Genomic DNA, 27,179 nt, shown 5'->3' with positions numbered 1-27,179 from the left:
AGCATCTACCCCGTACCTTCTTCGTGGTGTTCTTGCCGCTGCCATGTACCGTCTCCCCGCCAAACATTCGATACGTACACACCAGACGCACGGTCTTCTCGGCTATATGCTTAGTCATTTCTGGAGCAAACCACTCAAAATGGAGGAGACGGATTTGGAGCTTCGACCAGCGGATCCCGAGGGGTTGGTGCCGAGATATCTCCACGCCTAGGTCCCACCGCGGAAAGTTTATGGTTTACCTTCCACTCATTGCTTCTATTCCATGACGGCCACGGCAGTCTTCGTTGCTTTGTGCGGCAATCGTCAACTGGAAACCGGCAGAGGCTCACAATCGAACAAGCAACTCTCTGTTGCCGCCAGCCACACCGCATGGCCATACACTCTTACAACCATAAACGCCGTACATGGTCTCTAAACAGACCGTGGTTTTCTACAAGCCTCTTAAAGATGGTCTGATGAGGCGTGGACGGACCGCTCCTTCGTCCATAATAAGAATTCAGGAATCAGAACAGTTCGCTAATACTCCAGGTAGTGGACTATCCTATCCTCTCCATACGGAGCACATCCCACCCTATGCATGCCAACAAGGGGACGGTGCGTCTGACTCGGGTGGTTCGTTGAATCATTCATCGTTGATGACACCGCAGTAGCAGTCCCATTCTCCCGTCCCATTCTCTCTCCGCTCCTACACTATTCGATTGGGTTGGCACACGAATGACTACGGTAGCCCACATGGTCACTGCTGGTCACTGCCACAAGCCCAAGCTGGCGCAGGGAAACCCCGCGAGACCGATAACGAGCCCAGCCCACACTTCATGCCGCCTCGCCACGGCACCACGGCAGTTGTTGTGTCATGTCTTACAAGCCTCCAACAGTCCACGACTTTACCCTGAGTACTGCAGTCAGTTCTGGCACGAAGATGCCCAACTGATTATCTACCTACTGCGTACGGATACAGTAAGGATGCGGTTCCTTGGCATCTGTAGTGTACTCGACACGGTACTCTGCATCACCTGTCTCAGTCCTTACGCACCGTTGACCTCTCCCACCAGGCTACATATGAATTGCCTTAACCGCTGGTCCATTCCGCGGCTACCCGGTGCCTCGGGTTCCGTCGCAAGGAACTGACGCAGTCCATTTCAGGCCACGTCTTCATCAATGACAGCCACATTTGTTTCGGCCGAAGCCTCCGACGACCCAAGCTTTTGCTTAATGACACGGCGACTCGGCCTAACAATCTCAGACCACTCCGAGCGGCGCCAGGGCGCAGCGGTGATCCACGCGGGCCGCACCTCGATGCTTCTCGAACACGTTTTCTCCAAAGCCTTCATCTCGGGAGTCGACGCATTGTGTTCGCGTACTTATGATGATCATCATCGGCGAGGCGTTTTACTGTCAACTGGGATATCGGACTGGTAGAGAATCCAAAACCGAACACGAATACGCGGAATCTGTGTGCCTCAATAGGCCCGCCGTCTCAACCACCCTCCACCCTAACTCTCCCGGCCGTCCCTGTTTGCACACTGTCCGTGGAGTGGAGCCCATCAGTCGACGGCATCACGGTGCGCCGGGCCCGTCCCAAAGTCCGCTGCTTCCATGATGCCGGCCGGCGATAACATGAAGGAGAGAGATCGTCACTGCCTGCCTCAGCCTTTTCGTCTAGCCAGGATGGTGAGCCACGCCGTCACTGCCGTAGTGAGACCGGATCAGCATCCGAAACAATCACCGGAGCTCTTTGCTGGCGATCCAGCATAGGCACCGGGCCTAGATTACGGGACAGCTGGCCTCTCCGGGCGGTTTGGAGGGTTTCACCGCAGCTTCGGTCTCGGACCTTGACGCCAGTCCTGGCTCTCCGCCACCGGCGGATACCCACTCTGATCCTACCTGGGCCGCTTCTTTGTCTGCAAGCGGCGTTCCACCCCCACGCCCATGTTTGCTGATGGAAATAGAAGCGAAATAAGGCCTTCAAGCGATTAACATCATCGAATTGCGGCTAGAGCCTAGGCCCTAGGGTTCGAGTGACACTCGTGAGAATGGCAAGCGGTGCAGATCCCACCGAACAATGTGCCAACTTTGTCTCGTTAAAAGGGAGTCAGCCTCTGCCAACGGCGTTGGACTGGCAGTACCGTCGATTTCCTCGCCATAGCCCGTTTCTCGTACAAGCGTGATAGAGTTGAATTCCTCGACAAGCTGCCTTCAAATCGCCTGCCCCCACCGCGAGTGTCGAAAATTACCGTGTTTTCTTTTCTCACCTTCTACATGGCCGGGGTGCTTGGCGTTGACTACGGAACCAACCTCTTGAATGTGATGCTATCACGCGGTCAGCGCCGACAGGGGCAACGAGCGTCCTCCGTACCAGTCATCTTCGTTGAACAGTCGGGCAACCCACCACAGACATCTCTCCGCCACTGGCTACTCGCAGAAGAATAGAAGACGCCATTGCAGCGGTTGCGAGATGTGACAGCATCAAGTCTAGAACCGCCGATCGACGGCATTGGATGCTGGCTGATTTGAAGCGGGAACTGGGATTGATATTGTTCGGATATTTCCAGTCCACCCGTGCAGCGGACAATACTAACGGCAACCATGCTGCATGTGCCGCAGCCTGCGAGCATCAGTATTGGGAAGAGAAATGGTTCTCGCGCTGCAAGTCTCACCCATACCAACTTCACTTGCCGCCCGTTGATCGTCGACACATGTCCACGACACCACGGTGACATTTTATGTACGGATATTTGGGTCGCCCGGCATCGACGTGACACATCGCCTGTTTCTTTGAGTTGGCCAGCGGAGTCAGAATATGCCATCGGGGACCGCACGGCAACCCGCTCTTGCGTCTGCACGAGCATGAATATCACCGGATCAAACCCCAAGGAAGTCTGTACGCTCAAAGATGATGCGGTATTTTGCTAGGCGACAGACTGTGCACATATGTGGGCTGCGTTACAAGTTGACACTGACTTGATAGACCAATCATTTACCTAGGGAATTAGGAGCAGCTGAAGATCAAGAGACCAGATTGCGATGCACGAACGGAACTCTGGGTTGATCAAGAGTGATTCTTGTTTTACAAAGTGCGGGCCAACCTCTCAGTGCTGCTTGGCCTCGTGGGCATGACAATGTTGAAAGTGTTCAGCTGGATGGGACCGTGACAATCAATGCCCGCCTACCCGCACTCCCGTCGCGGCCGCCCGCCTCACAGATGCACAGCTCGGCCAATGTTTCCGTCCCCGGGCCATTCCCAGCAAGCTCCAGCACACCCAGGGGTTTACGGGGGGTCGTCCGTTATTAAGCCCTCGAGTCGAGGCTTGGCCCTCCCCGTCTTAGGGACCCTTCAGCCTATCGTGCCTGTCTGCCTAGGACCATTCAACTATTGGACGGTGGACCAATGCTTCCCCTCGTCGAGTGGGTTGTGGAAGATGCTGATTGGGCGTGGCCCTTGCATAGATGCCCCCCTTGTCGCGTGGCCGGTGCTATGGAGAAAATTTGTGACGGACTCTGGCGATTTGGCCTGCGAGGGAAGGTTTCCGGGCTAAAGAAGCCACATCTCGGGTCACTCTGCTAGTGTCTGACAGAAGATGGTGATTGGCGCCGAATGTTGGACTACGGCAAAGACGGTGATGCGCCAGTGGGCGAATCAAGCGAGGCAATATGGATGTGCATCTGAGAGACGAACATGGACATCATCAATGGCCTGCCTACCTACGGAGTACAGGTTACAGCCGAACAAGAGGGCCACGAGGGCTTTGCAGGTTCAGGTTCAGGGACTGGCAGGGAGATGCCGAATGAGAGGTGCAGGTCTCAATTTGGAGAGGACCTCGAGAAGCCATATGTGATCTCATAGCTCGCGGTGCCTTGGGCAGCGGATGGCTCAGGATCAGGGGAAAGAGGGGAAAGGCAAAGGCATGACATGGGACCGGCATGAGACCCTGTTGACTTTCTTTTCTGGTGGTCCTGTGAGACTTGGAGAGAGAGAGAGAGAGAGAGAGAGAGAGAGGAGAGACAGGCGGGAGCAAGACAAGGCATTGATGGCTTGTTGGATTGGTGAAGTTGCATTGGGTAGTGGCCGTGGCTGACGAGCATAAGAAAGAAAACATCATGACCTCAGAGGCTCCGAGAAGCGACAATACCTTACGCAGTACTCCGTACTTGAAAAGTAGTCGGACGGTACCTACGGAGTTCGGATGTGTGGACGCTGCGTGTAATTGAGGCGAGCAAGGCACCCAGGCAATACCTTGCCTTATGCTTCTTTTCGCACCCCTGGTCCCCTAGTTATGTAGGCAGGGAGCATGGTGAGGAATGGTACGGTATTCGGTGGTTCCAACGGCCAATGGTGCCCTTTTCTTCTTCTTTTGCTTCTTCTGCTTCTTTTCTGGGCTGGTCTGGCGGGTTTATAGGTTCGGTGGCAGCAACCCAAAGCAGCCATGGACTCGTGCAGTAGACAGCCATACAAGACCCTAGCAGAAGGAAAGGGCTGTGTTGAACGTGTTATCCAATGACCAATGGATCAGAATGCCATGTTCGTATGAGGAGGAGTCCTGGAAAAAGAGAGAAGCTGGGAGAGGAGAGGTTGGTGCTTCAAGCTTGCAGCTTGGTACCGGGTTTGATTGGGGTCGATTCCCACTTGGTTGGTATTAACTGGCATTTACTGACCAAGGTATCCGTACGAAGTACCTGTTGATTTGATTGATTGACTGAATGGGCATGTCTGTGTCCGACTTTCTCTTCTTGGGTTGCTTTATTGAACAAGATTATTATATTGGATTTGAATCGGGATTAGGATTGGGATTGGAACGGGCTGGTCTTGCTGCTCGGCCTCCTTTCCCAATTACCTACCATCCCCCCAAAAGGGCCCCAAAGGCCCTGCCTTCCCCAATCATCATGATTGACATGCTCTTTCATCATTAATTACCCACCGGTTTGAACTTGCCAGCGCCATCATCAAAATACTCCGTGTACCCGACCTATACGGAGTAAACCCCCCCCCCCCCCCAAATCCAATCCTAATCCAATTGCTGTCTGTCCTATTCTGCCATTCTACTCCGTAGTCCGACTTGAATTGGATCCGATCCTTTTCTTTCCTCCGCTGCCACGTTTCTTGATAGTATTCATCCGTCATCCTTCATCATCCACCCATCCCACCAACTCACCACCCGATTCCGTCCATCTTCGATACTTTGTGGCGGCCACCAGCGACGGTGCACAAACCTTCGAATGCCGTAAGACCCGGATCATGGGACTCGATCCGACGCAACAATGGGTGAGTTACAACTTTTCTCAATTGGCAATTCTCTCTACCTTCCCATTCCCCCGCATAGCTGCGTCAAGTCAAGTCTTCATCCACATCACGCTGAAGCCAAGCATCTCGAGCTTGGAGCCTTGCTTGCATTGCTCCCCGAGTTCCATCCCACCTGCCCCCAGCCTTTTCACCCTCGCTTGGCCCTCTATTTTGCCTTTTGTGTCATGTCATGCGCCGCCGCATTGCCTTACGTACGACGTGACGGATCCTCGCCGACGACGAACGCGCTTCCCTCGTCTCTTTTCGTCTCGTCTCGTCCCGTCTCTATCTCTCCCTGGCCCGCCATGAGGTAAATAGGCAAGGTTACGGAATACCTTAGTCTGGCCTGACCTTTTTCTCGCCTTGTCTTCGTCTTCCTGGGCCCTCCTCCGACGGCCATCAAGGGTTGCTCATCGTCCCGTGCTACACCACCACCACCACCACCACCACCACCAACGCTACTACGTCCACCGGCAACACCACCTTACCTTATTCGCAAACCACACGCGCGCTACCCATCCGCTACACACAAAGCCAGCTCGCACGCAACACACAGACATTGGGCCCGTAAACCTCCAGCCTCGCGCGGCTTCCCTCTGTGCCTCTGCTCACGCCCAGGCCCAACTCGAATCTGGTCGACCCTGTCTGTGGTGCGGCTCTCCTGGCTTCCGCTGGCCGTTGGCATTAGGTTGCTTGTGCGGCTTTGCCCTGCGTTGCTCTTCGACCCTTGGATCTTAGCGTTGCGCCCTCCCTACCTAATCGCGGTCCCCAATTGTCCCTCTCCTGTCCCAAAGTGTACTCTCTTCGTCGCATCTATTCTCCTTCTGGTCTGCACTGGGCTCTCCGTGTGCTAGACCACACATCTGTGCACCTTCAAAACGTCCAACGCATACAAACATCCACCCCGTCTGCGTCCCTACGCGCAGTCTGCCGTTTCACAAGAGAGGGGAAGGCCTGTCACTAACCATAAGACGTCGTCTCGTCTAGCTCCGTCCCAGGCGACGCTGCCCGATCTTTTGCAGGACCCGCCGTTAAAGTTCTCTCCACGATCCGTCACCACCCTCGACGAAGAAGACGAGGACGACGCCGATTGGGACCGAACCCTGCGACCCGCCGCCCTCGAACCCCATCCTCATCCTCCGCTGCCTCGCTCCGTCACCCATTCCCGCGATTCCTCCTACGAAAAGCTCTCCTCCCACCCGCTCCCTCCGATCTCCGGCTCCAACATCTCCCCTCGAACACATACCCACGCCCACGCCCAGTCTCGGACAGGAGCAGGAGGAGGCCTCGGCGGTGTTATCGAACGACTCATCGATCCCAAGAGCGCGTCATACGGTCACCATCGTCAGACCTCCATAGTTCACGGCATTCAACACTCTAGAAATGGAAGTCACGCCAGCACGTCTTCGAGTCCTCTCAGCCCGCAGATAATTGCTGCCGCCGGCGCGGGTCTCACCCCAGAACGTCCCGATATGCACGCCGTTAGCCGTCTAGACCCGGACGCGCCTCCGGGGTTGCGCCCAGGTACCGCCATGTCAGGCACCACCGTCAACTCTGGGCCCATTGTCCCCGAAAGAACATCTTCAGCTACCGACTTTTCCAATGCCTCCGCCACACAGAGAAAGGTGGAACGAATGCATAGCAAGACGAGGCGCGAACACGCACACCACCACTCCCATTCTTCCAAACACCACAGGGATGAGCAAAAGACTGTTGGAGAATACGCTTTGCATGTGCTCTTCACATCTGTAAGTTGTGAAGACCGCTTCCATCTCGCGCGGCAAAAGTGGAAAAACAAAAACATCTGATAATAACCCGTTTTCTAGTTTATTGCGCAAGCCGAGGAGAAACTCAATGACTGCATCACAGTTCCCTTTGAACCCGAACCGCAGGTCGAGCAGATCTGCGGCCCGGGGGTCGACCCATCCTTCGACCAGATCATTACCGCCTTGGGCCACATTGCCAGGCCGCGACCGAAACCACTTATAGATTCCATGATGCTGTGGAGGAAGAGCAAAAGCGACGCGGCCAACGAAGCCCGAAGTCAGTTGCAGCAATCAAGGGGTGCGGCACCAGGGCCACTCCAACGCCGGAACACCGAGCCTCTGCAGCCTCTGCCCGGGGCCATGGACAATGGTCTGACCAGCCCGCAGACTTCATTGGCCGCTAAACAAGAATTCGTGGCACACGCCGAGCGTCGTTCTACCGTTTCGATCTATATACTCTGCCGTGTGCTTCTGGAGGTCATTAGTCAAACGAGTCTCCCTTTCTTGACTTTGGAGATGGAGGAGAAGCTGGAGGGCATCATCTTTGGCCAGCTAAAGATTGCCGACACAGAGCAGCTCATGGTCAGCCCGCTGAAACTTGCCAATTGGAATCTCTTTTCGCAGCTTCTTGGCGTCATGAGCGAGATCAACTTCAGGGGCGTCACGGAAAGGTTCCTTGGAGACCTAGAACGATCCCTTCAGGAATTGGTTGCCAAAAGTCCCACATCACCAGCAGGTCGCGATGCCGAGGGCAAGATTGAGCTAGTCCTAGGCGGGATGAAGCATCTCAAAGTCAACATGTCACATCCGGAGGCCTGGGAACACTCGTGCGACTTCATGGTGGCCGTTGGACGCCTGTTCCATCGCTCGCACGGCCAGCGAGTGAAAACAGCCTTCTGCCAGGTGCTTGAGACGCTTTTGCTCACTGTAGCCGCCAAAGCAACAAACCAAGACCTCGCGCATCCCAAATGGATCGAGGTTCTCGGTGCAATCGGTCCCCGCCTGGCGCAAATGTTCATCAAGCCCCGGCACTGGGGATTCGCCTTTCCCCTGACAGCAACGCTGCTCTGCGTTTCGCCTCCCGACACATTTGGATCTCAATGGCTCCAGCTGATTCTCCCTCTTCAGCCGAAGCTCAAGGACCGCTTCACACGGCCATTATGCCTCCAGGTGATTGCGAGGCTGCTGTGGACATACCTGTACCGAACCAACGATACCCTACCTAATACGAACAGAAAGCTCGACGAGGTGATGAAGTTGGTTTTGCCACCAACTAAGCGCAGTCTCATCGCCTCTGACTCGGCTGTGACGGAGCCGGTGATCCAAATCATCAGAATCATCGGATACAAGCAGCCCGAATACTGCTTTAAGCATGTCATCTTCCCCTTGATCAATGCGGAATTATTTGTATCCAACAAAGACTTGAAGGTGGAACAGCTCGATCCGGATCGCATGGTCATTGGAATCAGAGCGTTCCTTGCCATCATGTCTGACCTAGAGAAGGCCGATGAGGGCCGGCCGCCTTTCCCAAGCTCATTCCCCCCACCACCTACGGTTGAACGTGGGCCTGTCTCTCCCGTAATGGCCTCACCACACCACACCGCGTCCGCGGGGTCTATTTCGGCAACGCCTGGCGAGGGCGAGCAGCTCTCCCGCCCCGTCCGGACAAGTGCCCTTAGTGACGTTGTTCGTGAATACTATCATAAGTTCTGCGAGATTCTCGGCAAGATCACCATCATTTGCGACAATACTTTTGGAGGTCAAGCCGTATTGGATGAGAAGTTTAGCAGTCCTGGCCCCAAGACACCGATTGCCGACACCTTCAACTTCTCACGGCGGGATGACCATCAATCTCCTGCGGATCACAAACAGGCGTTTTACGAGCTTTTACATGTTGCCGTCCAAGCGTTGCCTCGTTGTCTTTCTGTCGATATACCCTTTAACTCTTTGATCAACCTGCTTTGCACGGGAACCGCCCACGTACAGTATAATATCGCTTTCTCATCCGCTCAGTCGCTCAAGGCCATAGCCCGACAGGCCCACGCGCAGCAAGTCACCATGGGCTTCGCTCGCTTCATCTTCAACTTTGACGACCGGTACTCAACCATGTCTGATGGCGGCATGCTCGGGCCAGGTCACATCGAGAGCACTCTGCGTTTATACGTTGAGCTGCTTCAAATCTGGATCGAAGAGATAAGGCGAAAGACTCGAGATGCTTCTCTTGATCAACTTGAGGCGAGTGACAAACGTGGCGCAAAACTTGATCTCTCCGGCATCTGGGCAGAGGTTGATCAAGCAGAAGCTCATGGCTTGTTCTTCCTCTGCTCGCAGTCTCGGAGGGTACGCTACTTTGCCATTACCGTCCTCCGGCTCATCAACGATTTCGACAAGGCGCTCCAGAACCAAGACAAGGATACCCTGAGAGTCATTGACATCTTGGAGAATGATTCGATGCAAGTAATGAACTTTAAGGACGAAGGCCTCTCCGTCGCTGAGAGGAGCAGGCTCCAGAGGGGCATGCAAAACAGTAACATTCGAGGTGCACTAGTGGAGTTGTGTACCAGTGATGTCTCGTATGACACGACTTTGTGGTTCAAGCTCTTCCCCAACCTCATTCGTATCGCGTACGAAAAGTGCCCCTTTACAGTCACCATTGGTCGGGACCTGATCTGCAACCGAATTCTGCAGATGTACAAAGCTATCGTGCTTTTGTCGGAGCCATCCAGGGGCTTGTACTACGGATCAGATCCCGGGAGTGCCCGCGTCGCCGGTAGGACACCGACAACACAGCCGGAAATCCTCGTGGAACAGTGGAAACTCTACTTGATATTCGCTTGTACGACTCTGGCCGACCCAGGAAGCGTCGTGGCTGCCAATCCTCAAGCCGCACAGCATAGCCGAAAGACGTCCAAGCCTGGCTCTGCGGACAAGATTGTCTCAGCCAGAGTCCTCTTCAAGTACCTCATACCCCTCTTGTCAGTTTCATCGGCATCGGTCAGAGATGCTGTGGTCCTCGCCATGGGCTCTATCAATATCCACATCTACCGCACACTCCTCGAAGAGCTGGCGGGACAAGTTTCACGCTGCAACGATGAAGCTCGCGCCCGCATCCATCAGCGTACCAACAGTAGCCCAAGGCGCAACCGGAAGATGGATCTTCTGAGGACTGAGATTACCCATGTTTATAAGCTGACCTGCCATTTCCTCAAGATCGAAGACGTCTACAACGACGAGTGGGTCCTCACCAATCTCGTCACCTATACCCGGGATCTCAAGCTCTTCCTCATGGACGGTGAAGTTCAGATGGACTGGGAGTTTCAGAAACTTAGGCGGCATTACTGCGGCCTGACGGAAGAGCTATTTGAGGGGATCAACAGAACCAAGGATCCTTCTCGGTGGATGACTTTTGAGTCCCGAAAGTCTGCGTTTTCTTTGATGGAGGACTGGTGCGGCTTTTCGCCAAATCAGACTCAAATTCGAGTCAGGGAAGACACCATGCGGCAGTCCCTCATTGACCAGCAGTCACTCGGTGAACGAGGCACGGTCACAGCGGCCATGGAGATTGAGAAGCGAAATCTTCGTACCGCAGCTCTCAGTGCCATGGCTGCCCTCTGCGGCGGACCGATGAGCATCACCACTGAGAGTGGCGCGACGCTACAGTTCGATATTCGAAGAATGCTGGCTTGGATCGAGGCCATCTTCAATTCGGGAAGCGACCGGATGAACGTCATCGGCCGCCGAGCCTTGCAGAACTTGATCATCCACAACCAGGAATTGCCCTATCTCCTGGAACACTGCATAGCTCGATGCTATCTGTCCGACGTTTCCAAGGTCCAGGAGAGCTATTTCGCCGTCGTCACCAAGGTTTTGCTCGAGCACCTCGACTACACGTGCCCGTTCTGGAAGTTGCTCGGACTCTGCCTATTCACTCTCGGCAACGACGAAAGTGAAATCAGATCAAAGTCTGCCCGTTTGATGAGGTCCCTCGAGGAGAGACAGCAGCCAGGACGTACCTCCAAGATTCAGGACTACGACATTAGCATTTCCGACAAGACAAAGGCAGTCTACAAGCTTGCACAGTTTGAAATCTCAAAACGACTTGCCAAACAGCATACCGAGCTGGCGTTCCACATCTTCTCCGAGTTCACCCTATACTTCAAGGATCTCCAGCCTGCCTCGCAGCGGAATGTTGTTGCCGTTATATTACCTTGGATCCAGTCGATTGAGCTGAGGGTCGATCCCAATGGTGGCCCTATCGCCCAGTCGTACGTACTGTTGGCCAATTTACTAGAGATCACCATCAAGTCGAGCGGTGCTCTACACAACGAGGTTCAAGCTTTATGGCAAGCTCTCGCCACCGGTCCGTATCCCGGAAACGTGCGGCTGATCCTCGACTTCATAATATCTCTCTGCCTCGAGAGACGCGAGCAAAACTTTGTCGAGTACGCCAAGCAGATTGTGGTCTTCCTCTCGAGCACCACGAGCACCCCCGGCATGAAGGTTGTCGAGTTCCTTCTGATGCAGATTACTCCCAAGGCAATGGTTCCGAACGAAAAGAAGGACGCCATGCCACCACCGCCCGACATTGGCCTGCTCCCTTACTGTGCAGACCTGGGCGAGGCGCTCCCCGTGGGCACGAAGCAAGCCGGCTTCTCCCTCGGACAGCTTTCTCTCATCTTACTCGTTGATCTGATGGTTTCACCTGTGCACCTCACACCTGAGAACGTGCCGGTGCTACTTCAGGTGGTTACCGTGCTCTGGGACCACTACACCCCTCTTGTCCAAGAGCAAGCTAGAGAAATGCTCGTCCATCTCATTCATGAGCTTGTCATTTCTCAACTGGATGACGAGACGGAGCTTACGGCTAGAGCGTCGATCGAAGACCTCATTGATCTGATCCGCCGCCATGATCGTTCAGTCGTCTGGGGCTACGAAGACAGCAACGGCAAGGCCGATGACCACGATAACAAGGTCCCTCCAAGCATGGAATTCTTGACGGCCGAGGTTGTCAAGACGTTTGAAATCACCTACCCCGGCATCAAAGACCAATGGGGCAGGCTGTCCCTGACGTGGGCAACCTCATGTCCTGTCAGGCACCTCGCGTGTCGCTCATTCCAGATTTTCCGTTGCATCCTCACGTCACTCGACCAGTTCATGCTGGGCGATATGCTCGCCCGCTTATCGAACACTGTTGCAGACGAAGACACTGAGATCCAAACGTTTGCCATGGAGATTCTCACAACGCTGAAGACGCTCATTCTTAAGCTCGACGCAGACAAGCTGCTCACATTTCCTCAGTTATTCTGGACAACATGTGCTTGCTTAGAGTCCATCAATGAGCGCGAGTACTTGGAGGCTGTAGAGATGCTCAATGAGTTCCTGACAAAGGTTGACTTTAGATCGCCCAATGTCCGCAGGTTGTTGCTCGACGGCCAGCCTTCGAGATGGGACGGCGTCTGGGAGGGCCTCCAGTCTTTGCTCTACAAGGGGTTGAGATCATCCATCTGTATGGAGGCCACGCTCACCACTCTGGACAAGGTGGTTCAATTGCCCAGTGACGGCCTCATTGGTGACGATAGTCGACTTTTCTTCGCGATTCTGGCCAACTTCCCCCGTTTCTTGCACGAGATGGAAGAGGATGAGCCTAGTGAGCAAGTTTTGCAATCCGCCGAGATCCTGTGCACTGTTTGCGAGGCCCACGGATACGGCAACGTCGCTGAAGTGCTCCAGGAATACGTCAGCTTCAAGTACCAGGGCAACAACAGAGAGTTCCAAAGCCGCCTATTCGCCTCTCTCCAGGATCATTTCCTTCCCAATCTGGACTTCAAGATGGTCATTTTCCTCATGGGACTCCTCACGAACTCCACGGCGTGGGTGAAGTTGAAGATTATGAATGTTCTCAGCATTGTCATCCCCGAGATTGACATGCGAAAGCCCGAACTAGCTGGCCACGGCTCCGATCTCATCTCTCCTCTTTTGCGTCTATTGCAGACCGAGTTCTGCATGGAGGCACTAGAGGTCTTGGACAACATCATGACAATGTCGGGCAGCGCTATGGACAAGCAGCACCTGCGGATGAGTATGACTCGCTCTACCTCCAAGACAATCCGCAAGGAATACGAGCGGACTGTCAGTCTGTTTGGCATTCCAGAGGCTTCTGGGTGGGCCATCCCAATTCCTGCCAGGAAGACTGATCTCACTCGCGCCAATATCCACGCCGCATTCTACATGTGCCAGGCTGCGGAAGGAATCCTGACGGAAGCAACGCCGACGCCCGATGTCGAGTTCCACAACGACGACTTCCCGTACAGCTACTTCCAGATGCCCGACCGGACCGAGACGATGATGTCTGACGAAGGCCGCGGAGACGGACACCTCGGCGACCTCGTGACCAAGCTGGACAGCCTCGACGATTTCTTTGACGACCTCGGCTCGAGCCCACCCAGCGACGGCCGCTCGTCTAGGACCATCACCGAGTTCTCACCGGACAGCTTCGAGTCCGGAGCGCAGTTGTATGATGAGCAAATCCTGCCAATCCTGCATCAGGCTTCCAACAACAGCACGTTCCAGAATGGGTTTACTGACAGGCCACCAGCTACGGCAAGGGATCCGAGCTCCAACACGATGAATCCTGGAGCTTTTAGCGCGTCGGCGTCGGGCAGCGGCGGCCTGGGAGGAGGAGGACTAGGAGGAGGGCCAGGGGGCTCCTCCTCGCGGCCCGGTCTCCACTACCGGTCCATCACGTCGCCGTCGGCCCCGGCATCGTACCAGCCGCACATTAGCGAGTTCACCTCGGACGACGAGTTCCCCGAGGACGTCTTCTCCGACGCGGACGACGAGCGACCGAACACGGGCCACGGCGGCGAGGGTTCCTTTTCGCTAGAGAACATGATAAAGCCGCTCGCGCAGAGCACGCGGTCTCGGATGCGCCGTCTGACGGGCGGCAGGTCACGCGAAAACGACCGACAGCAGGAGCTTTTCCGAGCCGAGCGGGCGGTTGCGGCACAGCAGGTTCCCAAGGTGCCGACCAACTTTTTGACAAAGATGCCGCCGCAGGGGGAGATGCTCTAGGGGGGATGAGAAGGCGCATTGGGTTATTAATCAAGTCAAATAGTTGTCTATTTATTTACATCATGTATAAAGAGCGCTAGTCCACTTGGCCTAATGGGGGAGATGGTGCAGGGTCACAGAGCACGGCGTATCAGATACTCCTCGTCACGCGCATTGGTAGAGAGGCGCATATAAACGAACCTACGTATCATCGTATCACGAAGACAGATGGATAGAGAGAGAAGAAGATAGGGAGGTAAAGATGAAGAAGGGGTGGCTAACGTACCTCACCTAATAATGAAAAAAAGAAATAAGAAATTCACATTATGAGAAGAAAAAGGTTCTTTGGAATCACAGCATTAGCATCTTCTGGTTCGGTGTGACAAAAAATTTCTTGATTGTGTGAGACCAACCCTAGTTCGTTTCCTGAGCCTGATGTATATCTCTTCCGAAGCATAAGATGAAGCCGACCGCTAGATGTGAATGCGGATGCGAAGAGGTGCGTAAAGGGAGTTGGTTGGTAGGTAGGTACCTAGTATCGGTGTCTGGTGGAGTAATCTGCGCGAGAGAGGAATTCGGGTTAGCGAGAGTGACAAAAAGAATCAGAGAGTGGTAAATGATGACTACCCTTTGGACTGACGACGAGACCGCGGCCCTTTTTGGCGCCGCGGTAGACTGTCTCGATGATGTCTATGAGTTCTTGTTTGTCTTCCAGCACCCAGTTGAGCTATTGAGAAGAAAAGGGGCACATGTTAGTTCGTTGCTCCGGTGGCGCATCGACAGGAGGAAGCTTTTGCATACCTTGTTGTTGTTACCCGTTCCGAAATCAACCATCATGTGTTTATTCCTGAAAAAGAACATGATTGTGCAGGGGTCGTAGAGTTCGTACACTGCCAGGAAGACGATGTTAGAATCTAGGAGTCTAGAGAGAGTATGTGTATTTGCTAAAGACGTGCTGTTTCTCAAGCCGGTGGAAGGGGTGTTGTAGGAGCGACATACTCTGATTGAAATCAGGCACCTGGTCGATATCGCAGACGTAGATGGAGGCAAAGTTCTTGACGCGGTCCGAGATGCGGTAGAGGACTTCGTCTTGCTTCATGCAGTCGCGGTCTGCGTCTCTTCCGAAGCGGATCTGTTGTTGCGAGAGGAGATTTGTTAGTCAGGCAGTTCAATGCGTGTGTAGAGGGTGCGCCGGTGTCTGGTTGTGAGGAACTTACGACGACGAGGCGCTCTTCTTCGGAAAGGATGGCTTGATCGACGTGCCAGCCGCTGTTGAGATGGGGGATGACGATGGAACCCATGGTGATGATGTATGTTGTGTGTATAAGGGGCGTGTGTTGCAATTGATTCGAGGGCGTGTTGCGGGACCGCGGTACGGAATAGGTTCGTTGTGTCGATGGTGAGATGGTTGCGATGGAATCGTTTGGTTTTCTCGAAGCTGGCGGGGGAAGTTTATTTGGAACCTGGACTTTCCAGCAACTGGCCGGCGAAATGTCATTGCGGGTCTCCCCTGCTAAGGTACCCCCGAATCCGCCCCTCCAGATCCCCGCGCTAAACCTGAAAAGAAAAGCCGACAAGAGCGGTCTACACGGCAGAACGTTTTATTTCTTGGATGGTATTTACCGCTGTATTCCCATGGAGGATTTCTTGGGAAAGATGCAGTGGACAAGTCCGCTCACTTAGGACAACCCTCTTTTATTGTGTTTTTTCTTCTCCCCAATTTTCAGACAAGATACCCAAAATGCCTAAACGTCCGTCGCGTGGAGGATTTGAGGGCGCAGATGCGTCCCGGAAGAGGCAAAAGGTCGTGCATGAGGCGCCGACTTTTGAAGAGGTTGCTTCTGCGCGGCATCTGCAGCAGCTTTTGACCTTTGAGCAGGACCAGAAGCGAGCGCGGCATGGTAAGCGCATTCTTTGAATCGACACACTTGTCAATCGGTTGGGACACGAGACTGACATATTCACCACTTGATCAGGTATTCAATCCCTCAAAGTCTTCCTCGACGGCTTTAATTCCGGCCATGGCGACAACGACGCCCGCTTCGCCCTCCTCAGAGAGTACCTCGAGGCCTCCCGGCCGCGCGATAGCACCGGCGACGACGCCGTCTACCTCTCGGACGTGATGGAGACCTGGTCCTACGGCGCGCAGGTCAACAACGAGGCCATGATGTCCGCGGTGCCCGCCGTGCTGGCCCTGCTCCTTCAGGTCGTCTCGCAGTCTCTCCAGCTCCTGCCCCACGCCCTCGACATCGCCCGCACCTTGCTACAGGAGCGCCAGCTGAAGCTCATTGGAAAGTGCCTCTCGGCGCCCAAGGGCAGCGGCTACGTCATATCGCCGACACTGCGGCTGGTGCGCGAGCTCGTGACGCTGGACGGCGGCACGCTCGCGAGGAGGGTGTTCCGGGCGCGGGACCACACGTTTGCGAGCTTCGCGCGGAACTTGGAGATCCGGCACCTCGGTGCGGACGGCGAGAGGGGGGGTGGCGTGGTGGAGGACCCGTCTAAGCCCTCGGTGCGGACGAATGCTATCAAGCTGTTCTTGAGCTGCCTCAAATTCTTGCCGTCGGAGGCCAGAAAGGAGCTGCTGATGCTCAAGGAGGTGTTTTCGCATCTGACCTTCTTGATCAAGGACGACCCGCCGTTCTTGATCGTCGAGCTGCTGGCTGCGCTGAAGAAGAGCGTGCTGCTGGACGAGAAGCTGCCTCGCGAGGTCAAGTTTAGGACGTTCAACACCAAGACCCTGGATCGCCTGGCGGGACTGTACACGTACAGACACGATGTCGAGGGAGATGACCAGCCTTCGGTCAGGGAAACCGTTCACGAGTTTTTGCTCTATACCTGCACGACCCCAGGAGCGGGCGTGCTGTACTCTGGAACGGGCTTGTACCCCAAGGAGCTCGAGGATGAGGCGGCGCAGGATGTCAAGAGCTTGGACGACTACGCCCTGGAGCGCGTAGCATGGATGGACAAGTACAAGGACGATATCGCCGTTGCAAACTTTGTGCTCTCCGAGTTTATCCAAAAGCTGCGTCCGTGGTCGAGTCTGAAGCACAGCGAGCTCATTGTCGCCATCTTCCAGTCGGCGCCCGAGTTGGTCGCTAGTTACTTCATCAGCAACAAATCATTCACATTTGAGCCGAAACTCTCCATGACATGGATCGGATACGCCGCGTTTCTCTTCAACACGGTCAATCTCCCGCTGCCGCCGCACTATGGTCCCACGACGGGCTACCGCCGCGTGCCCCCGCCGACATCTATCCTCCTCGACAACATCCTGCCGCTCCCGCTCAAGCAGCGGGACCTGGTAAGGTGTCTCTCGTCAAAGTCCACCTTGGTTTCCTTCTTTGCCGTCCGGATCCTCGTCCTCGCTCTTCAGAAGCTCCAGGTCGCGTTGAAGATGCACCGCGAGGCGGCCGAGTCGTCAAAGTCGACCTGGGAGACGGCGAGCCGCAAGCTCATCGACGAGTTTTGCCAAAAGATTCCCGATATGAAGGAGGTGACAAAGTGCTACAAGGCCATGGCGGAGGAGAATGTCCTTCAGCGCGAGGCGGCCAGCAGGCTGCTGCTGCTCTATTACGAGGTTATTCCGCAAGTCGCGCTGCGTGCCAATTTTGACGTTTCGCCGTTTCTGGTCAACTCGCTTACGCGTCTCGACAGCCGCGCGGACGAGCCGCAGAACCAGGCGCTTGCTCTCATGGAGTTGGAGAACCTGATCGCCATCGCCGGGTACTCGCCCGGCATGAGGTGGTTTGCCAAGACGGAGGGTCTCGCCGCGTCGCCGTTTGTCGCGCTGCTCAAGTTCTATGTCGAGGCTGCCCAGGGACGACCAAAGCTGAAGGAGGTGCTCGAGTCCGTTGCCGTGCAGCATCAGCTGGTGTTGCAAAAGACTGGTCTCGTCCCTCTTCTCTGCGCCGCGCGGGAGGTGAAGAAGAGCGGCAAGTCGAGGAATCTGGACCTCATTTGGGAGTTTTTAGATAACTGCGCTGGAAGATGCGCCGCCTCGCCCCTGAAGTACGTGGACCTGATGCAGGAAAGTGCCACCCAAGGCGGCGATGAGGCCTTTGCGAGCTTGCTCATGGCTACCATGGTCGAGCAGCTGTCTTTTGTTGCCGACAAGGCCACTGACAAAAAGGACCTGGAGCTTCTGTCTAAGTTCCTTACGGTGCTCCTGAGTTGCGCGCAGACCAAGGGGGAGACCAAGGCCGTCATCAGTGCGTTTGCGAAGAAGATGACCGAGGTCTTGGGAGACCGCGGCTCGGCGATCGTCCCAAAGACTGACAAGGCTTTGCTCAATGGCGAGCCTGGGGATGAGGCTACCGTGGCGGACGATGCTGGTTCCCAATTGCAAAGGCAAAACACGAACGCCAATGATGATGAGATGGATAAGCATTCGCTAGAGGTTATCCTCGACGTCTCTTACGAGCTTGACGACGACAACTCTGCTCTTCTGAAGTGGAACTCCAAATCAGTAGAGGATCTCGTGGACGAGGGCTACGCCGCAGCGCTCATCCGTTTGCTCTGGTCAGAGCACGGCAGCATCCGCCAGGAAGCCCTCACTAACATCCTGAAGATGGCAGCCAAGTTCAAGGAGTCCAACTACGAAGAAAAGGACCAAATCTGGCTCCTCCTCTCTGAACTGGCAGAATCCTCCCGCGGCCTCGTGGCCCGCGGCCCGGTCGCCTCGCCCCTCGTCTCTTTCGCCATCGCCTCCCTCGAGGTCCTCAAGAACCCGCTGCACTGCCTCTATGCCAAGGTGAACAGCTTCCTCACGCGCGGCCCCGTGTGGCAACACGACAAGGTGCCCCTCGCGCACGACATCCTGCACGGCGCGCCGTCCGAGGACGATCGGTACTACACCGAAGTGAGCTGGCTGCTGGCGTACCTGCTGGACGGCCTGCGGACGCCGGCGGACCTGGCCGTGTACCACCAGAAGAAGTGGTTCGAAAAGATCTTCGCGCTGGCGGGGAACCCGTATATGCGGGCGAACCTGAGGACGAGGATCTTGAGGATCTTGTGGCGGGCGACGTGTATCGAAGGCGGGAGCACGACGTTGGCGACGAGATTTGGGATCGTGAGCTGGTTGGAGGTGCAGGAGGCCCGGTGTGGCGGCGGCAGCGGCGGCAGTGGTGTCGAAAAGGTTGATGCGGATACTAGGGAGACAAAGCGGTTGTACCGCGCTTTGAGGAGGCGGGTTTGGGAGACTTGTGATCAGGAGAGGGTTGGTGAATGGAGTCGGCAGGGCGTTCCCTTGGGTTTGGAGGGTTGAAGACGGACGGAAGAGAGATTCAAAAAGTATCTGAGAAAGGAATGGTGCTGGTTCAGTACCATGTAATGTATAAATCGAAAAAGGGAGAAAAATGGGAGTCGGGCTAGTGACATTTAAAATACACTCCTCATCAGTGTGATGTGTGTACATATTACAACACACTTTTCAAAAAAGCTGTCGAGCTGAGATATGGTGATACTTGATGGTATGGTTTTGAATGACCCCAGAACTTGGATGGCCTGAGATCATGAATTGGGATCAGCAATGTATCGAAGAATAAACAGCCCAGGGCTGTAACAAGGCAAGTCAAAAAGCCTCAGAGATCCAAACTAAGTAGCATACTGACCAGACACGCAGGGAAACACAAGTAGGTTGTTGACAGTGGTTCCCTGGAGGACATGATTTTACATCCGGCCGTTGGAACGTATGGTGAATTCAGACAAAGTGGTGAAAGGGGCGTATTCCAACGTCCGGGTAATTTCTAGCACTAATTCTCAACAAGACAGAATGTTCTGACGAACAGATAGTTTCTGAAAAGAAGTGACGTGAGAATCCAGGAGTAATGAAAGCAAAATGGGGTTGTCTTCAATTGCTAGTGGTGCTTAAGCTGTTTACTAGTTTTAAGATATGTCTTAATTGACGAGGCCACTCTTTGTTCGACCACTACTAACTGAAGATGATAGGAAGATAACACTAGTCTTTAAAGCCTCGATGTACTTGGCTTAGGTAGACTAATGTTAAGCCAACATCCTATGAGTGGAAGCTCTCGATGGAGCTTGTCGTTTGTACTACCTTAGTCAAGTATGGTAGAGATAAGAGACGAAATTGGTGTTGGTGCGTAGGTCTATTGTCTATTTCTTGAACCTCGTCTCTGATAGATGGATGCCCTTCTATGAAATCCCAGAACGAATCTATTCCATTGTTCCGGGGCGGACAATATGTGGCCCAATCTACTGTTGTCATCTTCACTGCAACTCCTCCTCGCACCTTTTACACCCGCACTCGAACCCCCAATTCCTCTTCAACGTCGAAACCCTCTTCTCCCTCAACCACTTCTTCTCCTCCCCTCCCAAGTACGTAATACACATCTCCTCCCCTCTCCCAATATCCCGCCCCGCCCGAAACTCCCACACCCTCCCCTCCCTCCTCTTCTCGATGTTCGGCCCGCACGAGTGGTTCCAGTAGCTCGCGGCGGGCCAGCACCCGTAGCCAAACAGCTCGGACCCTTCGTCCTCGAGGGACCGGATGCCGAACGCATTGTGGTTGTCGCGCGAGGAGATTAGGAACAGGGACTCGGGGGTGACGAGGGAGAGTAAGGGTAAGGGCAGGACGGCGAGCAACTGCAGGTAGGTGGCGGTGAAAGCGTGCAGGTCGGCCGTGTTGATGTAGGGCGTCGAGTCCACGGCGAGGGAGAGGACGTGTTCCCATCGCTTGGGGTGGTTGTACAGCGCCACGAGGCTGCCGACGCAAAAGTTCATGACGTCTGGCTCGATGGGCTGCTGGAGGGCCTTTTGAAGGGCTTTGCGGTGTTGCTTTGTGATTGGAACGCCGTTGCCGTTGCCTTTGCCGTCGTCTGTCGACGATTCCGCCGTCCGTAATGTGCGGATCAGCTCCGCCTGCCCCTTGGTCGCCTGCCACGCCTGTGTGATCTCCTCGGCTGCGGGCTTGGGCTTGGTGATGTCCACCATCTCGTCCCTCGCCTTCCCGCCGCCGCTGTTGCTGTTGCCCCCATTGTTCTTCTTCTTGTTGACCAGCGTACTCACCTCGGTCCAAGCCTGGACACCTACCTCGCCGGTCTCGCGCCGCCACGTGTCCCGACAGTCACCGGAGCAAAAGGCGAAACCGACAGTCTGGTCACGGATGGGCAGGCCTCTGCCGTAGTCGTATGCAAAACACTGCCCGCAGACCTCGCGCCTGTACTCCCGCAGGAGGACGGAGAGCGTGAGGTCGTCGGAGCGCCAGAGCAAGGTGCCGGCGGCGACGTCGCGGGTGGCGAAGACGGCGCGGCCGGCTGTGGGCGTGTCACGGATCTCAAAGAGGGAGGAGACGGGGGCGCCTGAGACGAAGGGCTTGTCGTCAGAGGTGCCCTTCACTGCCAGGGACGAGGGAGCGGACGAGATGGAGGACGGCCTCGAGAGACTCGATGCTGGGTAACTCGTCAGTAGAGTTTCCGTGTCGCTATCGACATGGTTCATCGTGGGTGGTTGCATATTCATCGTGAGCTGAGTTCTTCGTGTGAGAGTCGTGATGGAGGTCAGTTTCTTTTTGTGGCTTTGAGCTCTCTATGGTGATCTTCTTGTTATCTTTTCAGAACTCGTCTGTGTCGCTTTGAGCTTAGAAAAGTGAGTGGTTGTAAGCAATCAAGGCTCCTCGGAGGAGTTTATGAAGTAATAGCAAGTTGTGAACTGGATGTCGATGTTCAACTTTGTAATGAGCGTATACTACTGATGCAATTATGATTTTGAGTAATAGCCATGCTGTAGTTTAGTCTTTTGAGGTATACTTGTGAAGCCAAGAGGGGTTGAATATGAGATCAAAGAGGAAAAAATAAACACACAAAAGGTCCCATGAGGTAGGCGGCAGAGGGGTGAAGCTTTTAAATGTCGTGGGTGGGCCCGACCCTTAGACCCCTAGATTGACAAGTTCGGACTAGTGTGAGGCGATTTAATCTAAAGATAAGCGAATGACAGCGAGAACGTGTTGCATGCGGACGGGGAAAACAAATCTCCTGCCTTTTCGAGGGTTTTGCTTGGATGAAGTTGCAAAAGGGCGAACTGCAGTGAGGGACACAAGAGGCGGTGAAGTGGTTGTAAGTGAACACCAAAAAAAATCGCCGCAAACTCGCGAGATTATGTGTGTCTCACAAGAACCACTAATGCCACGGCAGAGCAAGTTGAGGATGGAATTCTCACAAGTAGCTTGAAACCGGATGGAATAGGATGAATTTAACATTGGGACTAGGCTCGAAAAGAAGAGGGAATGAGTTCCGGTCAGTCGTGAAACCGTGTGTCTTTTGCCGCTTTGCTGGCTCAAGGACTCGACCTCGTGTGAGAAGAACTGTGTAGACGCTGATAGGCTGAGCCATACTTGGCTTTCGAGTGTCCAACATTGCAAGTTGCGATGGAAGATGCCGATGGTTGGCAGCATTGCTATACTCGGTAGTTAGAGCAGGTCGTGGTCTGGATGATTTGAAGGGAAGTGCCCATAAGTCCAGGACGCAGGATGTAACGCTGAGTGTTAAAGTAAGCAGCATTTCAGATCTCGGTTAAGCTCTAAGAGAAGGAGATGGTGGGGCGGAAGTGTACGATTGTTTCCCCATCTCTTAGAGGGGAGGAGGTACGTACCCGCAACTTGGACAGTCTCTTGGTCTGGGCTTTTTTAAGGTCGAGAATCCCACAGCATGGGCCTTTGGAGGCAGACCATTTGAACAATCAGCAGAGAAACATAGACATGCCTTTGTAAATGTGAGTCGGTCGAGTAGAGCTTCGAGTCACTATTGCTATAGACACTATAAAGAGATGTCGAGTGAATATCCAACACCTTGGCCAGTGGTGTCACACTCTTAGCGAGTTGTTACGCCGTAATAGTATGGCTCGGTGGAGGGAGTTACCTAAGGTGAACAAATAGGTTGACCTAAGGTGAGCCCGGGTACAGGGGTGAGGGGTTGGTTGCATTTGCCTCTTTGCCTGATGGCAGGGGCCAGGAGAACCTGGAAGGAAAGCAGGCACGCCGCACGCCGCACGCCGCACGCCGCACGCAGGAAGGAGGGGAAAGTAAGAGAGGTGAAGCGCCAAGGGTAGGCACGGATACGTACCTGATTTTTGACTGCAATGCTCCTTCCATGGAATGGAACCTGGAACTCTGACAAGTTGACGTGCCTGCCTCCCTCTTCAGAGTGCATCGATAGGTACCTTATCACACACCCGACAGGCGACAGGAACTTTCTCAGAAGACTCGGACGGGAGGTGAATGGAGGTGGAGGTGGAGGGTGAGGGACACACTGTACGGTGACCCGGCACAGCTGCCCCGATGCTGCGCTGGTCTCCTTACCTTAGGTACCTTAAGGTACGTAGTACACCTCAGAGTACAGTGAGCAGCGTGGTGAGGTGGGGAGTGGAGTGCTTGGCTGCCAGTGGAAGCAGGTAGACCTGGACACCTGGGCACCTGAGCGAGCACCTCCTCCACCAGGTTTCGTCCCAAGTGCCAAAACCTCCTTTGACCACCTGCACCATCTCTATTCGTACCACCTACCTATCCAGCTACCTTACCTTACCTTTACACGCCCTGACAGTTCGCTGCCGGAATTCGCCCATCACAATAATCTCTCACTCCGCATCAGATATTGCATCACTCTGAACCCTCAAAACACCAAACCATCATATCCTCTTCGCCTTGCCTGTCCCTGATTGCCAGCCTCGTTGCATCAAGCTACCCAACCACTGCCAGCGCCCTCGACGCAGTAGTGCAGCCCGATCGGAGCCAGTCCTACGGATACTCCGTATTCCGTACTGACACTCCCGTCCTGTCTGTCCCATCTCCCACCACTTTCCACTCTGACTGGACCATCAACTACGACCGGCACCGACCGCCGACCGACCGACTCGACTTGACCTTCCTCGACATCACCACAACCACCACAACCCACTCCCCTCTTCACCCTGTGTGACGTACAAAGAACCATCGCAACAACGGCATCGACGAACACAACCTCAGCCTTTGGCGCCAAACACCGCACCACCTGCTAGTATCACAGCACCGCATCCATCTCCTCTCCAACTGGCGAAGCAACCTACCTGCCTCCGACGACAGCTTCTCCCTTCTCTCTGTCGACCGAATCATCGACATCTGTTCATGCAAACATCACCCTCGCCACACCATCAATAGCCTTCCCACTTGTTTTCGGATGCGCTTTGCATCATCCTACTGCTATGGCACTCCAGTATTCAGCAGAGGTTCTCATTCACCTGCGAGAATCACCACTATGCATCAAACCATCTGCTTTACCGCCCGCTGAAGAATGGATGGGGTATGCCGTCACCATAGCCCTTTGACACAACTACCTCATTTTCTAACTATTGCTTCCAGACCACCTCCCGATAATAATCGAACCCAGACCAATGTCACCAAGCCGGCTACTGACAGAAGAAGCCACGATAATCCCTTGCTTGATCAGACAAATCGTCGCCCTGGCGTTGACCGCCACGTCTCGCGAAACAGCGCCAGTATGTCTCTACCTCGCCGTCTCCTCATTTCCCTCGCCCCTTGAGCAATCCCAACTGACCCAAACTTCAATTGCAGACCCCGAAGACATTATTCTCGGACCTCCTCGAACCGCCTTCGCCTCTGCGACCCTGCGCAATGGCAAACCTTTTGACAACGACAAGGGCCTCAAGGACGCTGACTCGCCCAGTCGCTTCAATTTCCGCAATCGCAATGGTGACACCCCCGAAGGCGACCGCTTCCGCGATTCGAGAAACACAAACTTTGGTCGTCGTCGCGGCGACGGTGATCCACAGGATCAGGAGGGATGGAGTACAGTGAAGCCGCGCAAGAGCTTCGGGCACGAGGGCGCCGAGCGCTTCCAAGGTCGCATGGGCGCTGGTGGTGGTGATAGGCTTCCCAATGAGCGCCGTCCCCGTGATCGCGACGACCGCGACGGCCCTAGAGACCGTACCCACCGCACCTTCGACCATCACGACAAGGAGCATGACCACGAGGAAGCTGAGCCACGGCCCCGAAATGGCCTTAGCAGGGGCAAGTCGGAGCCCTGGTTCAAGAACGACAACAGCACTGCCAGTAACAATACCAACAGTGCCAACACTCCCGAGAAGCCTCCGTTGACGGCTCGCGAGCGCATTGACCGGGCCAAGAGCTGGAGAGACCGAAACCGGGAGGCGGAGCCAGTCGAAGAAAAGAGCACTGGCAGGAACTATGAGCGTCGCTGGGAGCGCGGCGAACATAGACAAGAGCGAGAGCCTGAATGGTTCGACGAACCTGCCGGAGAAAAGGCAGGAGGCCACACGGAAGAGGACTTCAAGAAATTCATGGAAAGCATGAAGGCGAGCCGTAACGGTCCTGCCGAGGACAAAGCGCCAGCTGCCGCAGTCGAGGCTGCAATCAAAGCCGAGCAGCCAGCTGTTGCTTCTGCACCCGCTGTGGAGATTGGCCCCGACCAATTCTTCCTCAAGTTCGCTTCTACTGCTGGCTTGGACGTCAGCTCCCCTAGCGAACCCAAGAGAGAGACTCCTTCCAAGTCTAAGACAGGCGGTGGCAAGTCCTCGCGGTTCACCTCATTCTTCAATGCCCCTCAGGATGACCCCACCCAACGAATGAAGACGGAGCCTTCAACGCCCATGGCAGGCCTTCCTTTCGGTGGCCCTGATCTATCTGGGCCGGCTCCCGACAATGAGAAGCAAGCTTTCCAAGCATTGCTCATGAAGCTGCAGCGTTCAAATCTTCAATCAGCCACGCCGCCTGCTTCGCAACCATTCCAGGAGCCTCCCCCGCCTGCTCGCGAGCATGCTCCTTCCAGCTCCGTCGCGTCGCCCGAGCCATTCCAACAGTATGGCGGCGAGCGCAGAGAGGACCCCCGCCCTCGCATGCCGCAGGGATCCATGTCCATGTCAGATATTCTTGCCCCGCGTCCAACGATGCCTCACCAGCAGCAGCCGCCTGCTGCTCGTCAAGACCAACTGCTCCAGGAGCTGGTTGGACAACGTCACCAGGCTTCAAGCCAGGGATCCGGTCGAATGGAATCAAACCAAGGCCGCAATATGAGCAACACCGAATTCTTGATGAACTTGATGAGGAACCAGCCCGAGCCCCCACGAACGGAACAGCAACTCCTCATGCGCATGCCGCAACCTCAGCGCGCCGCTCAGATCCCGCATGCTCCAGACCGCGAGCCCGACTTCCAGCAGGGACTTCCGCAGGGACTTCCGCAGGGCGGCCGTGGTTCTCAGCGCCAGATGCGTGGTCAAGGCCCGCCTGGCTTCATGGATGAGGGTTTCCACCATCCTGAGCCAGAAGCGCGTATGCAACCCACGCAGATTTTGCAACGTCCGCCCCCGCCTCCCGGCTTGGACCAAATGAACCCCAACTGGATTCAGCAGGGCGGCGGCGGTCCCCCCATGCCCCCTCAACAGAGATCCATCATTCCGCCTCCTGGTCTCGCTGGTGGTCCTGGCCGCAATCACCCAATGGCCGCTATGTTCCCCCCGAACTTCCCTCCTGGAGCCTTCCCTCCCCCCGAGGCCATGGCAGGCCCCCCGCCACGCAACATGCCTCCTCCCCCGGGCTTCTTCGGTGGACCCCCTCCCGGATTCATCCCTCCTCCCGGAATGCCTGGCTTCCCTGGTCCGGGTGGACCCGATGGTCATGGCTTCCCCTTTGACGGACGTATGCCTCCCGGCGCCGCTCAGGCGTTCCGGAGACAGTAAACAACCCACATCATGGAACTATCATCGGCCTCTCCAGTAGAGGCTATACTTCCGTAGCGTTTCAGCTGCTACATTTACCTTGTTCAAGTCTCATCACCAAATGTTCAGACATGTGTCTTTGAAAAGGGCATGTTATGAAACACTATAAACGTAAATGTCGGTATAACGACATATTGCTTGTCGGATTTGCTGGACTAGCACCTAACCACTTATCCTCGAATACCAGGTTTCTCTTCAAATGTGGGAGGAGCCCAGTCTATCAGCTTCGCATGGGCGAGGCACCGCCTCAACTATCTCAATGAGGTTACACGTTTATGCGATACGTTTCCTATGCTCATGAGCGGAGGGAACCAACAACTAAGCAGACATCTTTGTTTTGG

At 55.0% G+C, this 27,179-nt stretch overlaps 6 protein-coding genes across 6 annotated transcripts; 4 read left to right on the top strand and 2 right to left on the bottom strand.

Moving 5' to 3' along the window:
• Positions 1–3,003: 3,003 nt before the first annotated feature.
• On the top strand, positions 3,004–3,626 carry BDZ83DRAFT_389767 (uncharacterized protein). Its single transcript, XM_060502780.1, has one exon. It carries the CDS (start codon positions 3,159–3,161, stop codon positions 3,534–3,536), a length of 378 nt encoding a protein of 125 aa, XP_060363488.1. The 5' UTR covers positions 3,004–3,158; the 3' UTR covers positions 3,537–3,626.
• A 1,607-nt stretch (positions 3,627–5,233) lies between these two features.
• On the top strand, positions 5,234–14,115 carry BDZ83DRAFT_753524 (cell morphogenesis protein PAG1; the record flags this gene model as incomplete). Its single annotated transcript, XM_060514362.1, has 3 exons — positions 5,234–5,260; positions 6,277–7,026; positions 7,105–14,115. 3 exons carry the CDS (start codon positions 5,234–5,236, stop codon positions 14,113–14,115), a joined length of 7,788 nt encoding a protein of 2,595 aa, XP_060363487.1.
• Positions 14,116–14,626: 511 nt separating this feature from the next.
• BDZ83DRAFT_580840 (mitosis protein DIM1) lies at positions 14,627–15,395 on the bottom strand (the record flags this gene model as incomplete). The annotated part of the gene is made up of 5 exons (XM_060505392.1): positions 14,627–14,652; positions 14,722–14,821; positions 14,896–14,984; positions 15,094–15,226; positions 15,312–15,395. 5 exons carry the CDS (start codon positions 15,393–15,395, stop codon positions 14,627–14,629), a joined length of 432 nt encoding a protein of 143 aa, XP_060363486.1.
• Positions 15,396–15,835: 440 nt separating this feature from the next.
• BDZ83DRAFT_580889 (ribosome biogenesis protein Urb1) lies at positions 15,836–19,360 on the top strand (the record flags this gene model as incomplete). The annotated part of the gene is made up of 2 exons (XM_060505396.1): positions 15,836–15,995; positions 16,071–19,360. 2 exons carry the CDS (start codon positions 15,836–15,838, stop codon positions 19,358–19,360), a joined length of 3,450 nt encoding a protein of 1,149 aa, XP_060363485.1.
• A 965-nt stretch (positions 19,361–20,325) lies between these two features.
• On the bottom strand, positions 20,326–21,555 carry BDZ83DRAFT_580893 (uncharacterized protein; the record flags this gene model as incomplete). Its single annotated transcript, XM_060505397.1, has 1 exon — positions 20,326–21,555. The coding sequence occupies one exon, from the start codon at positions 21,553–21,555 to the stop codon at positions 20,326–20,328; it is 1,230 nt and encodes a 409-aa protein (XP_060363484.1).
• Positions 21,556–24,288: 2,733 nt separating this feature from the next.
• Positions 24,289–26,799, top strand: BDZ83DRAFT_753520 (uncharacterized protein; the record flags this gene model as incomplete). The annotated part of the gene is made up of 3 exons (XM_060514361.1): positions 24,289–24,386; positions 24,446–24,582; positions 24,659–26,799. The coding sequence occupies 3 exons, from the start codon at positions 24,289–24,291 to the stop codon at positions 26,797–26,799; spliced, it is 2,376 nt and encodes a 791-aa protein (XP_060363483.1).
• Between the last annotated feature and the right edge of the window lie 380 nt (positions 26,800–27,179).

The sequence above is a fragment of the Colletotrichum acutatum genome (genome assembly GCF_030867785.1).
Source record: "Colletotrichum acutatum strain CBS 112980 chromosome Unknown BDZ83scaffold_65, whole genome shotgun sequence".
Taxonomy (NCBI): domain Eukaryota; kingdom Fungi; phylum Ascomycota; class Sordariomycetes; order Glomerellales; family Glomerellaceae; genus Colletotrichum; species Colletotrichum acutatum.
Note: the sequence above shows the minus strand (reverse complement) of the source record. Positions and strands in the feature narration are given on the sequence as shown.

Bases quoted from the DNA above. Each gene is read 5' to 3' on its own strand.
- BDZ83DRAFT_389767 (XM_060502780.1), top strand. From the start codon at position 3,159: ATGCCCGCCTACCCGCACTCCCGTCGCGGCCGCCCGCCTCACAGATGC.